The 14,754-nt window shown below is 52.6% G+C and overlaps 1 protein-coding gene across 1 annotated transcript; it reads left to right on the top strand.

Moving 5' to 3' along the window:
• Nucleotides 1-130: 130 nt before the first annotated feature.
• Nucleotides 131-9,939, top strand: LOC309890290 (adenylate cyclase type 10-like; the record flags this gene model as incomplete). Its single annotated transcript, XM_082783961.1, is given in 18 exon segments — nucleotides 131-151; nucleotides 1,073-1,262; nucleotides 2,212-2,264; nucleotides 2,961-3,040; nucleotides 3,079-3,110; nucleotides 3,341-3,533; nucleotides 3,841-3,927; nucleotides 4,384-4,667; nucleotides 5,335-5,471; nucleotides 6,130-6,261; nucleotides 6,830-7,084; nucleotides 7,229-7,458; nucleotides 7,461-7,560; nucleotides 7,778-7,829; nucleotides 8,077-8,299; nucleotides 8,670-8,777; nucleotides 8,915-9,096; nucleotides 9,759-9,939. Coding segments are annotated over 17 exon segments (2,484 nt in total). The 5' UTR covers nucleotides 131-151; nucleotides 1,073-1,107.
• Nucleotides 9,940-14,754: the final 4,815 nt, after the last annotated feature.

Consider the following 14,754-nt stretch of genomic DNA (forward strand, 5'->3'; position numbering starts at 1 on the left):
GAAGTGGCAGAGCGGGGCGAGCAGGACTGCGCCTGAGGCACCACTGAATTTGCACTTCTCTCCCTGTGTGCCAGGGCAATGTCTATTGGGGTCACCAGCGGGACGATGTTCTACGGCCTCTGTGGCCATCCGGAGAGGGCTGAACATACAGGTACCGCACCTTAGTCTGAAGAGTGGGAGGCTGGCGTGGGTGTGCTTAAGCACACCTGTCACACACACATCCATCATGAAGAGATGGGAAGGCTGGGGCAAGCACATATGCTACAGCCTGCCGAGAGCGGCCCAGATGTCACAGGTCTCGACCTGAGGTGGGAGAATGGGCTCAGACTTGCGGTTCCCGCTGGGTCAGCTTGCCCTGCTGCGGGGTTGACCTGTGCCTGAGGGTGTAGTCCCAAAGCTGGGAAAAACAAGGAAACCTTGAAGAATATAGAGAGTCCTGTAGCTTGTGTAGTATTTCTATAGCTTGTATAGTCTTTTAGGTGAGAGAATAAGGGAACAGAGAGACAGGTAGCCTTGAGCTAGCAGCAGCAAGGGAGATAAGGGACAAAAGGTGAAAACAAGGAGGAGAACAACAGCTCCAGACTAATCTGTAGTAACCTTTTGCTCATTAAGGGTCATAAACGTATTAAAAATCGTACCCATCAAAATGCTAACGTATGCTAATGTGGGATTTGATGTGTCCCCACTTCCCCAGCCCCCACTCTTTCTCTGTAATGTGCAAACTCAGGAGACATAAGTTAGGTGAGCTGTAATAGCCAATCAGAAGTACCCAAAGAGATAGCTTTCACAAGTTTGCTGTGTACAAGTAACGGTGATTCAAGTCAGAGGTGTGCTGGCTTTGCGGAAGATCGCCAAGCACCTGACTCTGCAGAGTTATATAATAAAATATTTAATTATATAATATATATATATTTATATAATGAATTAATTAAAAGATCTTTGCTGTGTGTGCTCATTGGTGCAGTGCACTAGGCATGCACCTATGGACAACAAGGGGAAGTAGCCCTTGGCCTTAAAGGGTGGGGCAAGGCTGCTTTCCTAACCATGTCAATGTGTTCTCTCTCCATGGCAGTGATTGGCCATAAGGTGAATTGGGGTGCCCGCTTGATGGTGCACTACCCCAGGCTGGTGTCCTGTGATGAAGACACCTACAAGGCCTCTCGCCTGCCCAGTTACCTCTTCAAGGAGTTGCCGAAGACAAAGTTGAAAGGTGTTACAGATCCCGGCGCTATCTATCAATATGTGGGGATCACCGACAAGTGGTGAGTGTCTTCCGAGCCATCTGGATGGGGCCACAAGGGGAAGCCAAGGGTGCAACCTTGACCGGTAAAGAGGAGCTGTGCAGCAAGAGACCAGCCTGGCCTCCCACAGACATCCCTTCCCTGTGGCCAAGAAGATCCAAAGGCCTGGCATGGGTCTGCTTTGTGCCTTTCTGCCCTTGTGTCTCCTGCTGCTAAGAGAGCTGCGAGTGACGCCAGTGGGGTGCAGAAGGTTGTCCTGGCTTTGGAGACGCACGCTAGCCATGCAGGCTTTGTCCAAGCGGCTTTCCGCTGGGCTCCCTCCCTGCTCTGTGTTTGCTCCACTATGTGCAAGGCTAAGGCAGAGGTCATTCTGATGCAAGGAGGAATTTTTTCCCAGCTCCTTCTGCGCAGGAAGCTTTGGGTCAGTCATGCCGCCTTGGGGAAAGGTGGGCCACTGGGCCACTCTTCCTCCTGTCTGCCTGCTCAGTTCTCAGCTGTCCCTCCGGGCCAGGGTTGGAGGACCTTTTGGATGTTAACGTTGCTGTCTCTTGAAAACTATCAAAAGACTTGAGCCAAAGGTGCCAGGTGCTTGGTGTCCTGAGCCACTAAGTGACACAGGTCCTCCTTTCCAAGAGGCTTCTTTTGCTTGTCCAGGGTGGCAGAGCAGTCTACTAGCCAACAGCACACCCTGGCTTCTTTGCCGCATCTGGGCTTTCTTTGGTTTTGGCCTCTGGCGAGGGACTCCCAACACCTTCTGCTGTCCCGCCATGGCTGCTGGCCTTCTTCGTGCTTGAAGCTGTCCTGGCATGTCCACTCGAACGTTGGCCGGGGAGCATGCTCCGGACAGCATGCTGCTGGAAAGAAAAGCAGTTACCTGCGGCGGGTCTCCTCCCCTAACACAGCAGGCTCTATATTCCCTGGCTTCTGAACAACTAAGTGAAACTCATGTTTTGTCTTCTCCCGCTTCTAGCATCTTTGACATGGGTCTTACCAAGAAGAGGTCGGACTATGGCCCCTTGCTGGGTAGGTAGAGAAGTCCTCGCTCTTCAGAACCCCAGCTGCTTCCCTTTGCCCAAAGCAGTGCACCTTGCTGGAGGTTAACCCCGGTAGGCAGCTGAGCCCCACACAGCCGCTCGCTCCCTTCCTCCCTCCTCTAGCCTGCTGGCTGGTGGGGCAGCATGAGAAACTGCAGAGGCCTTGACACTGTGCCAGCACTGCTCGGCAAGAGTTCAGTGTGTTCTCGGCGTTCCTTTGGTGGCAAGTCCAGCACATCACAGCACACTCCAAGCTCCTGTGAAGACAAGGAGCTGTATCGCAGCCAAAACCACAACAGGCCCAAAGACGCCACCTTAGCTACAGGGTGCTGGCAAGAGCTCTGGGGCTCAGGGTGCAGTGAGATGTTTGGCATGCCTTTTGGGCGCAGCTGCCTGCAGTGCCTCAAAGTGTGCCCTCCAGTCTTGGGCTGGATCGGTGTGGGGAGCTGTGTCCAGCTGGCTGAATCTCATTGCCTGTGGGAGGAGAAGCGGAGGGGAAAGAGCTCCTAGGAGCTGCGCCGTGTGGCCAGCAGGCAGGCGGCTCTGAGATGAGGGGCTTGGAAGGAGGCCTGGGTGTAGGCAGGCTTGCTGACGTGGTGGAGGGAAGCTGCCGTGCCAGCAAAAGGGAATGCTGCCCTGCTTTTCAGCATGCTGCAACAGCTTGTTTCCTGGTTGGTCTTCACAGGTCGGGAGGTGGAGATTGACCTCTTTGAACGCAGCTTGAAGGCCTATGAGACTTTGGGACAGCCGCGCATCCTGGCGTACGCAGGCATTCTGGGCTCTGGAAAGAGCCACTTACTGAGCTGGCCTTTCTGGGCCAGGCCACTGGGCACAGGTAAGTGGGTTTTTTGAGCCCCTTCCCATGCCCGTCCCCTGACGTTCGTGGAAGACTGCGATGCCTCTGCCCTGTGCCTGGCCCTCCGCCCACACCCCCAGGACTGTGCACCCTGCGTTCCTTTGCAGTAAGAACCAGGCAGCGTGAGTCTCTAACTCTCCTGTCTTGGCAGGCGTGGGCTACTGGGGGCCTTTTCTGCAGCTCAACTGCCTTTTGCTTTTGCACCGCAGGGTTGTCACCATGGAACTGACCAAGGCCAACATGAGGCAGCCCTTCTCTGCCGTCTGTATGCTGGTGGCCAGGGCCCTGGGACTGCAGGCGGGTGAAACGTGCAAGGACCGGCAGCGCACCCTGCAGGCCAAGCTCCAAGGGGCGATAGAAGAGAGCAGTTACTGCCTCCTCAACAACATTTTCCTCGTCGAGGTGAGAGCGAGAGGGAGGCCTCCTGAGGTAGTCTGGTGGTTGTTTGGGTGTTCTGCTGGGCTGGGAGTTGCAGTGCTCATAGCACCCCGTTCTGATTCGTGGGTCCAGGGAGGCTCCTTGTCTGTGGTGACTTCATGTCCTGTGCATGTGCCAGGTGTCTTGGTCAGCGCCCTGGAAAGGCCAGTGAAGAGAGGCTTGCGCTGACCTCATGCAAAAGCAGAGGCGCTTTGCTCTGCCGTCTAGCTTGGTGGATAGGCATGCCTGGTCCCAGGATGATGTTTCTTTCTGACTCTGCTTTCCTGTCCAGTTTGCCATCTCAGACGAGGTTTGCAAGATGCATGACCTTCAAAGGAAAAGGGAGTTGCAGAAGACTTGTAGGAAAGTGCTACAGAAGGTGAGCGTTCCTCCTTCTACCTGGGTCAGAGAAAGAAAACAACCCTGCCCGCTGCAGGCTCCACATCAGAACAGCCTGAGTGGGCAGCAGGACGATGTGCCAGGGTCACCGCCCTTCAGGGCCCAGGAGCCCCTCCTCCCAGAAGCCCCTCTCACACCCTCCCCATATGCCTCGTCGTAGCTCGCCTCCTGTTAAGTTGGAGGGTATGTGCCCTGGAGGAGGATTGACGCCTTCTGCATTCCTTTGCCCAAGCTCCCTTCTTCAGAAGGGCAAGTGATGTTCCAGGAGGCCTTAAAGTCTCGCAGAAATGAAAAGCCAGTAAGCTTCTGAAGAGGGAAGCGGCTGGGGAGAGACTTCTGAGTATTCTCCGTCTCCGGAGAGAGAGGCTGCATCTCCTCCCCTAGAGGATGCTTGAGAATCCGCCAGACTCCACACAGATCCATCTGCTTTTTTCAGACCCTTGGAGGAGAATTTGGCATATTTGTCATCGACAACGCCCACTTCATCGACCCTGCCTCCTGGACTGTCATGTGGCCCGTGCTCCAAAGCGTCACGCTCTTTATGGTGATGAGCTTAGCTCCTGGCCACGAGAGAACGGAGAGCTTTTTCAAAGCTGCAGCAGACAGCACAACGTCCCAGAGAATCAGCTGTCTTCATCTGGAAGAGCTGAAACCTGCAGCTGTGGTGCAGAAAGTCTGCCAGGACCTTGGAGTGGTCAGCATCCCCAGGGATCTAGCAAGGTATGTTGCAGGCCACGGAGCTCTTCCGGAGGGGTTGGACCTATGCTGCCACGGAAGGAAGTCGCCCCGCAGGAAAGGAAGCACGGGGCCTTCTGGCAGCATCCTTGACTCCAGCAAGGACCTGGGTTTCTCCTTAAGACTCACCACAGCAGGTGTGAGCTAAAAATAGGCAGCTCCCAGGACGCAGCACGTGGGCAGTGACAGCCCTTTGCTGTTGCAGAGGAGGGAGGGCAAGGCAGGGAGGAAAAGGGAGAGAAGAGGAGAGAGGAGAGCAGAGGGAGATGGGTACCCAAGCCTCAGCGTGGCTGAGGTGTGAAAAAGGCTTTGACCAATGTAGCCAGGCTGCAGTAGGGATTCCCAGGAGCAGGGGTCCAGCCAGCTGCCAGAGCAGATCTGGGCTCCTGAGGACAGGGAAGATCAGGCTTGCTGTGTTGTGCTTTGGACATTGCCCACGACCATTTCCCCATGGACTCCAGCAAACAGTGTAGGGTCAGGGGTCCCAAACGCCCAAGCCAGTGGGAGGACCGCCCCCTTCTGAAGTGAGCCGTAGCTGTGACAAAGAGGCTGGTTACCCTGTGAGGCCTGAGTGACTCGCCACCCGCCCATCAGAACTGTGTTGCACCATACTTCCCTGGTGTTGGTCACTGCTGGGTCTGCTCCTGCCCAGGTTCCTGATCCAAAGAAGCTCTGGCATCCCATATTACTGTGAGGAACTGCTGCGCTGCCTGCGTCGCAACAACATGCTCTTGTTCAGCACTGGGAGGCAGGACAAAATAGTAGAGGACAACTGGGAGGGCTTGATCGGTAAGCACTCTTGTTGCGGACTGGCTAGATGCTGTTGCACGTCACCCCCCCCCCCCCCACACACACACACACACACGACCGTGTCCTGTGGCTTTCCAGTGAGTCTGGGCAGAGTCCGATCTGGCAGCAGGACAGAACTTGATCTGGCTGAGGTGTGGGCTCCTGCACACCTTGCTGTCACCTTGGCAAGCCACCAGCTCCCTCGAGAAGAAAGCCCTTCTGCAGGAGAGGGTCAGACCTGGGAAAGTGTAATCCAAAACCAGAAATGCCCGCAAAGGCGCTGGGAACTGAGGAGCTTGGCAGTAACGCAAGAGCAGTAATTGCAAGAGCAATGCCAAGCAGAGTGCTGTTGCCCTGGGGACAGCCTGCATGGGCTTTGCCTTTTGGATTATCACTGGCAATTTCCCTGGCTGTGGGAGGGAGCGCTGTCAAAGGTAGCAACCGCTGCGTTCTGTTGCGGGATATTCGTTCAGTACAGCTGGGCAGCTGGTCCAAAGGCAGAAAAAGAGTCGCAAGGGCAATGCAGACAAAACCATTGCGGTGGAAACCGGTTTGCCCTGCTCACTGACCGCATTCGGTGCGGGCCATGAAGCGCACCCAACCGTGACAGGTTGGACTTGCCCCACCTTGTTCATGCTCTCTCTCTCTCTCTTCCCAGCTTCTGCAGTCGAGGCTTCACCCATTGTCTCAGCCACCTCAAGCTCCAGTGCTGGGAATAACAGTGGCAGGGTCTGCACCGTCAGAGCAGATGTCAGCCTGGAGACCACCGTGCTGCCGGCTGCCTTGAAAGGTGAGGGGCTGAGTTCGTGGCTGTGCTGGGGTCCTTTCCTGGGGTGCATGTGAGAGAGGGGCTGGGCATCAGCATGCTGCAGAAGCACCCTCTCAGCCTGGGGGGCCCTGCCAGGAAGGCAACTCTGGTCTGAGCAGACAGAGCTCTGTGCTTAAGGACACAGATGTCCCCCTCCGGGCTGTGGGCCGGCTGTGAGGCCCACAGCAGTTGTGGGGAGCTCCAAGTCCAGCTCTGAGGTGGTGAAAGCGCTCTCTGCTCTCTGTGTGCGCTGCTGGGCATCAGCCTAGTTCAGCTCCGGTAGGTCGCATCACGGGTCGCATGTACCCGCAGGATCGTGCCCTCCCCATCCGTGGTGGAGGAGCTCTTATCCCTGGGCCTTGTGGCCTGTGGTTGCAAGAGGAGTGGAGCCATCTTGAAGACATTCCCCTGGGCTCCAATTGCCCACCAGGTGCCATCCTGAGGAAGAGAGGCCAAAGTCTACCCTGTTTCCTGTGGTGGAACCGTCCAGCCTCTCCAAGCTCAGGCTCCGAGACACAAAAGAGAGAGACGATTTGCTTCTTCTTGACAGATATTGCACTGGCTGAGCTGGACCGGATCACGCTGCAGAAGCAGATGGTTTTGAAGTTTGCAGCCATCATAGGGCCAGTGTTTACCACCCAGCTGCTGGCTCACATCCTTCCCAGTTGCACCAGGCAGCAGATGAATTATTTGTTGGACATGCTGGTGAGCGACAACATCCTTAAGTGGCTGAAGGACACAGGGGTGCCCAGAGACATCCAAGATGCTCGAGAGGGGCCGGCCACCTCTCAGCAGGCAGGGAGCGGTAAGTGGTGGCAGTAACGTAGACCCAGGAGCGCTGTAGCTGAAGGAGGCCTTCCCCCACCAGCTTTGTGCAAAGGGAAATTCCCAGCGGCTGTTGGGAATGTCTCTACCACTCTGGCTTAGGCCACCATCCATTGCCTTGCAGGGGTGGAGAGGCCGTCTACAAGCAAGGAGACCACGGAGCAGCAGGCTGGCGTTCTGGCCTTCTGTGCCCCGCTGCTGCAGGAGGCAGCCTACGAGCTGTGGCCCAAGAGACAGAGGGCCAGCACGCAGCGCAAGTGTGCTGCCTTCCTGGAGAAGCACGCGCACAAATGCCGGAGCTGCCACGGAGGGGACTTTGTGGCCTTCCACCGCTTCGCCGTCCCCAGGATGGGGAAAACTGCCGGGGCTCTGCTGACGAGGATGACTGGCACAGCTGGGAGGCCTTGGTGCTCGCTGGAGAACACCTGAAGAAGGACAGGACTCACACCCCTGAAGGTAGGCTGTGTGCCGTGCAGCGGAGCCCCCTCCCTCTGGAAGTCCAGGCCCATGCAGGCTGGGGCCCACCGGGTCCCCAACACCAGGGATAAGCCAGGGGACAAGGACGATCACCGCAGCTCTTGTGCCCTGGGTCTGCTCGACAGGACCCTTGCAAGCCTGCAGCTCTTAGCCCGGGCTATGTGGGGAGTCCCTTGACACGCTCTCTTCTTCCCAGGTAGTGCAAATGCCCTGCAGCCGCAGCAGGCTTTCTCGGAGGAGGAGTTCAGGTGAGGAGACAAGGTTCTGATGATTGTGGAAACGAGCGAGCTCCAGAGGAGACAGATGGAGCTCTGCCATTTGGCTGCTGGCTGGGACTCCAGCTTTGGGAGGAGGAGGCTGGCTGTGGGGTGGGAGCTGGGATGAGACAGCAGGAAATAGGGGTTTGTTGCTACCCGTAGGGAGAGCAGGGTCATCTCAGGTGATGCTCATCTGCTCTTTGCTCTCTTCTTTTCCTGGCAACCTGCCTCTGACCAGAGCGTCAGAGCGGTTTCCACCAGAGGGCAAATGGACAAGTGTGCAGCCCAGCAGGACCAAAGAGAAGGACGGTGGCGAGTGTTCCTGCAAATGCGAAGCCGTCATTGAATCAGTGCTTATGCCTTTGGCTCGCCACTATGTGGCAACAGGCAATGCTTCCCGAGCCTTCTACTACCTGCTGGAGTGTGCGGCTGCCTACCTGCACGTCTCCAACAGCTACATGGTGAGTGACCCTGCTTGCCAGCACACATTGCACCTGGAGTCCACTGCAACAGGACACGCCCGCTGAGGGGCCTCCCAAAAGAAACAGTGGGGGCAGAGCCGGACTGTTTCCTGCGCTTTGCCTCTCCCACAGCAAGAGACGCGGGGCACTGAAGCAGGCCCGTCAGCACAAGCTGCAGTACCTGGGAGGCAGTCTGAAGGCTCCCTTGGTGCCTGAGCTCTGAGCCCACAGGGCACTGTGCTAGGGCAGGGATCACATGGGGAGATGCGGGCCCTCCTAAGGCAGGTGCCACAGGAGGCAAGAGGGAAGGGTGGAGCTAGCTGGGGGCTCTGCACCGATGCTCACCTGCTGCCTGTGTGCTTGCTCAAAGGCCCTTATGAAGCTCAACGAAGCGGAGGTCCTGAGGAACTCCATGGGGAAGACAGCAACTGTGTTAGACTGCTTTGAGGAGGTGACCTTCTTCAGCCTCAAAGCGGAGGTAAAGCGGCAGGGTGACGCCCTTCTTGCAGGGGGTGTCCCTGCTATGGCCAGCCCCTTATACATTTCTGCAGCCTCTGCAGGAGGAGAGGCTTGGGAAAGCGGTCCATGTCTGCATGGCTTCCTCTTCCTGTGCAGGTCTGCTGTAATCTAGGACGCGTGGGGCTGGCCAAGAAAACGACCAGGCAGGCGCTGAGCCTTCTGAAAAAGCGATTCCCTCAGACATGCGCCGGAGCCTTTGTCAAGTCTCTGTGGGAAAGGTTTCAGGGTGCTCTTTGTGCCACAAACAGAAGAACACCCTCTCTTCTGCTAGAGGCTCGGTAAGCAGCAGAAGGGAGAGCGTGGGAAAGGAAGAGTATTCTGGTGCCAGGCATTCAGGCCCAGGCCTGCCTGGACTTCAGGCCACGCCTAAGCTGTGCCATAGCTCATTAGCAGGACCGAGGCATTAAGGCACGACATGTGGGTCAAACAGGGGCCAGTGCAGCCTCACGCTGCCCCCCTGTGCAGTCCCTGGGCCTTTGCATAGAAAGCAGCTTGTGCCGAGGGATGCACCTGCTGGCACGTTTCGGATGAGGCTGGGGTGGCTGGGAACAGAGAAGAGATGTGAACAGGGAGGACGGGCTTAACAGGGGAAGGAAGGCAGTGACCTCAAGGGATGGGATGAGGTTGGGTTAAGGTTGGGGGGGGGAAGGGCGTGATGAGGAGAAGGCTCAGAGTTGCGATAGTCCTTCTCCTGCTGGTGCCTGGCATCACTTCCCCCCCCTCCCCGTGCTGTAGTGCCAGCACACCCTCTGTACCGGTTGGCTGCCCCTGGCAGCACTTCTTCATTTGCCCACTTCCGTGCCAGCAGCCCTTCCAGCACCAGCTCCCTTCCTCTGAGGAGGTGTACGTGTCTCAGCTGCCACCCCACTTTCCCCTGCCCAGTCTGGTTTGGTGCTCTACAGCCGCGCCTCTGGGCTCAGCAGTTTCTCTTGTGTGTCAGGAGGAAGAAGCTAGCCTGGATGCTTCAGCAGACCCACTGCCTCTCCTTACTGGGGCACCTCTACAGCCTGGAGGGCACATCAGCAGGACGGAGGTTCTCCCGCCTGGCAGCTCGCATGAAAGCCAACGTGGACAGGAGAATGGACTCCTCTCAGGAAGAAGACTCCCACCCCGACAACTGACTTTCCATCCCTGCTTTTCTCAGTGTGTCTTAGTAAAACATCTGTTTTCTTATGGTGGTGGTTGTCAGGCCTTGCCAGGGAAGGTTCAGGTTGGAACTAAGAAGCAAGTTCTTCTCAGAAAAGGAGAGCTTGCTCCCCCAGCAAGAGACGCGGGGCACTGAAGCAGGCCCGTCAGCACAAGCTGCCTTACCAGGGAGGTGGTCTGAAGGCTCCCTCGGAACCTGTGTGGGCACCTGGAGAGAGACAGCATGGGCAGTTTGGGACGGTGGAAGCTGCCATAGTGCAGAGCGAGCAGAGGAGGGGAGGGCCACGGTGGGGGGGCGTTCCAGAGTCCCCGCAGGGTCAGGTGGGCTGCTCCGTCCCGAGGCGTGCCCACATGGGCTCCGGGGTGCTGGCCCAGGTCCTTGCTGCGCTTGATCGTTGGGCTGCTCCTCGTTGTGAAACATGGGATTAGAAATTAGAGAGTGATGAATTAAGAATGAATATGTAGGCAACACTCCTTGCTTCATATGTGCTACTGAGATGGGGAAGATGCTAAAACTTCTCCGAATTAATATTTACAGAATCGCAGAATTTCTAGGTTGGAAGAGACCTCAAGATCATCGAGTCCAACCTCTGAGCTAACACTAACAGTCCTCCGCTAAATCATATCCCCAAGCTCTAAGCTAGATTCCCTGTTTGAGTGGGTTTGTGAAAATTCTGCCAAAGAAGGTCAAGGACTATCAAGAGGTTTCTGTTGTGAGCACTATTTTATGGGAGCCTAGGTGGGGTGGGTATTGGAAGAGGGTGTTGACTAGGGCACTGCCTAGGGTTAGGATTAAGGTTTTGAGAGAGAAAGGTCAAACTCTCTCTAGGACTAAGGTTGTGAAAGGGCTGCCAAAGGAAGTTGAGGGCTACCAAATGCTTCAGATGGGAACACTTTTTCATGGGAGCTCTTGCTAGGACGAATGTTTGACCTGGGAGCTGTCTTATCCCTGTCCTTATGTTTGGAAAGAAAGGAAGCACAGACTCCCCTTGTGACTGAAGTTGTGAGAGTGCTGCCAAAGCAAGTGGAGGGCTACCAAAAGATTCTGTTGTGAGCAATTTTTCTTGGGAGCACTAGGTGAAATGTTTCTTGGATCTAGGCAATGTCTAGGGCTAGGGTTAGGGTTTAGAGAGAGACAGAGAAAGTCCAGACTCCCATTGTGAGCAATTTCATTAAAAGGCTGCCAAAGGAAATCAAGGGCTACTAAATAAATTGCTTCCACTGCAAGCAGCATTTCATGGAAGTGCTGTGTGTGGTGTGTGTTGGACCTGGGCACTGTCTAGAGTTAGGCTTAGGGTTTGGAGAGAGAGAAAACACAGACTCCCATTGTTAGTGTGACTGTGAAGGGACTTTCAAAGGATGTGCCTTTGGGGTTGGGGACACAGCAGCACACATCTTGTGGTTGTGAGCTGAGTGCAGACCAGAGCCAGTCCCACTATGATATGCCAGCAGGGCTCTTGGAGCCTTGGGGCACATGGGGCCCTGCTGTATGGGCAGCACTTTGGAATCAGTCAAAGTCCACAAATTGTTTTGTTTCACAGAAAGTTCAGAGTTAGGGTTAGGATTTGGAGACAGAGAGAGTACAGACTTCCGTTGTGAGTGAGTGTGTGAAAAGGCTGCTGTGAGAAACTAAGTTGTGTTTTTGCAGTAGAGAACTAGTTTTCTGTATTCAAAGGTAGTTGTGGAGTCATAACAAGGAGAAATGCAAAGTAGGTAAGTGGACAGTAGAAGGCCCCTCACTGTTCCAGAACAAGGTAGAAGCTTGAGAAAAATAGGATGAGCAGTGTGAGAATAGTAAAACAAAGATCACAAATTCTCAAAACATAAGAAAGGAGAAATTAAAGGGTTGGAAAAAAAAAAAAAAAAGAAAGAAAGGAAAATTGTACATATATGCTATAGAGGAGTGTTGGGTAGCTTGTGAACCTGTAGTACTCAGTCAATGAGGAAACGGGAGGTGATCAGGCGTCGGGTAATAGGGAATAAAAGGTTATGATTTGTTTACTAAAATGCACTCTTAATTGACAGGACTTCCGCCATTCCAATCACAAATAAAATAGCTTTGCAGAAGATCCTGTCTGAAGAAAATTAATTGAGATTTTTCTCACACTGCCAAAGGAAGTAGAGATATACCATGAGATATAAAATGGCTTCTGTTGTAAATAACTTTTTGTGGGAGACCTAGGTGGAGTGGGAGTAGGATCTGTGTCACATTGAAAGGTGCCTATCAAAGTCAAACACTTGCCTGTTTAAGAGCCCTGCCAACAACTTTCACTGAGACAGTTTCACAAAGTTGAAAACTTCTAATAAGGTGACAGATGGGACTGGACTAGATGATCTTAGAGGTGTTTTCCAACCTGGATGATTCTATGATTCTATTTTCTATATGAGATTTGGAATTGTTTTTGATAAACACCCTTTCTGCAATAGCGCTCATATCTGATAACAGTGCTAGCAAAATGCTATCTCAGGTATTCCTCTCCAAAAGATGAAGGTGCAGAGCTTACCAACAAGGCATCCCTGTCTTGGTGGAGACGAAGGAGCCCAGCCTTTCACCTACCTCTTCCAGCTTTCCAATCTCTTCTTTCTCCCCCCAGCTCTTTTATGACATTCCTCTCACTTTATCAACTAATGCTAACACCAACGCTTTTTCCTAACACTAAAACCATTTCCTTTATATCCTTACATTATCTGTTCCCTTCCCTGGAGTGATGTCTAGCATGATTTGTGTGGAGAGTCAAATAGTAAAGATATGTATGTTTAGCATGTATTTCATTAAGATTCATTTTACAAATAATCAAATGAAAGGTTTCACTCCAGGCACCATGGCCTTCAAGATTCTCTTCTGCTGCCAGATAAGGACCATCCTCATATGGCAAGACACCGTCCCTCAGTAGCCTCTCATACCAAGCCTACAGACCTCCATCCACAACATCTGTATAAGAGAGAAGTGGAAGCAGGCTGCTCAACTCCCACCTTGCCCAAGGCCAGTGCTTATCAGAGACACTAGCAAGTCTGACTATTCTCTGCATCTACCTCCCGCGATTCCTCTCTCCCACTCCTTTACCCAAACCATTCACCTGCCCCAAGGATAATTCTCCCACACTGAGGACTGGGCATCACCTGTAATACCCAAACGGGAAATACTTAAAACTGCCACACCAGTCCCTCAAATAAATAACCTCTGTTTCAACATGGTGGTCATCACTTAACTTGCTCAGGTAGGCTCTGGTGCTGACATTCCACTTCATGCCCTGCTTTGCATCTTCACAGAATCACACAGAATCACAGAATTTCTAGGTTGGAAGAGACTTCAAGATCATCGAGTCCAACCTCTGACCTAACACTAACAGTTCCCACTAAACCATATCCCTAAGCTCTACATCTAAATGTCTTTTCAAGACTTCCAGGGATGGTGACTCCACCACTTCCCTGGGCAGCCTGTTCCAATGTCTAGCAACCCTTTCAGTAAAGAAGTTCTTCCTAAGATCCAACCTAAAACTCCCCTGGCGCAACTTTAGCCCATTCCCCCTCATCCTGTCACCAGGCACGTGGGAGAACAGACCAACCCCCACCTTGCTACAGCCTCCTTTGAGGTACCTGTAGAGAGCTTCCAAACAAGCAAAAACTATTTTCATGTAGTCACCAACTGTAGTGCCTTCTCTCCAACACTATACACTAGATCACCTTTACAGAGAACTCCACTGCATCCATTACCCTGTAGCACATGCCTCATCCCTCCACATCTGCAAAAACAATATAAAAAATCACCTGGACGCTGATCAATAGCTCAACTATTCTAGAGCTATTCTTGAATGAATAGCTCACTGGAAAAAGAGATGCAAACCTCCCTGGGCTGAAAAGTTATCCATATACCACTCATGAGTTTCAGCCTCATCAAAATTATGACTTTCTCAGGCTTTCTCAAAAACAAAACAAAACAACAACAAAACCAAGCTAAACCAAACCAAACCAACCAATAAACCATCCAACCAAAACCAAAAGCCAAAATATAAAATTAATCAGATAACTAGATTTATAAACATTTATAAACTTTATAATCCTTTGGGTCTGGTACTAGCTTGGTATACTGCTAATTACATCATTAGCTATATCCTATTTCATAGACCTCTGTTCCTTCTCCCCTGCCAGGAAGACTGTTTTCTAAAGTGCAGTGAGTAGGATTCTGATATATAAAAAATGAATATGTTATAAATGAAGTGCAAAGGGATGATGAAAGCTAAGTAATGTGAAAAGCAGACCAATTAGCCTGAAAAGAATTTGAAATCACTAGCAGTGAAAATCAGGGCAACAATTTTAACATAAGTGGCTGCATACTCTTTGCTTTTAACCTAGAGAAATGCTCTGAATTCTAATTAACTGGAGAAAAGCAATCCTGTAGTCATGCACCTTCATGAACATCATATTGAGTATGGAAATGAAACTGAGGTGAATATTGTAAAAGTTCACATGAAATGTGTTCATTAGTCCATAAATCACCCACCTTGACAAATATAGAAGAAGCATGAGATGTAATTTAATATTGTCTTAGGTCTCAAGAGAAATAAGTTACATGACTACTGAGTGACATACTAACTGTTAACATGAAATACGAAATGAAGGGACCATAATTTGATGGCCTGTTATATTCACAGAGAGGTAGATATTAGTGCTATGGACTTCAGGGTGCTTGTAACATCATATGTAAGCCCACAATGACTACCTGTGTGACGGTTTGGAGGGTAAGAGCCATGCTGCCAGGCTGTTGTATATGGGGCCCTGAGGTTGCTTGC

This window comes from Aythya marila, assembly GCF_965140915.1.
Source record: "Aythya marila genome assembly, chromosome: Z".
Taxonomy (NCBI): Eukaryota; Metazoa; Chordata; class Aves; order Anseriformes; family Anatidae; genus Aythya; species Aythya marila.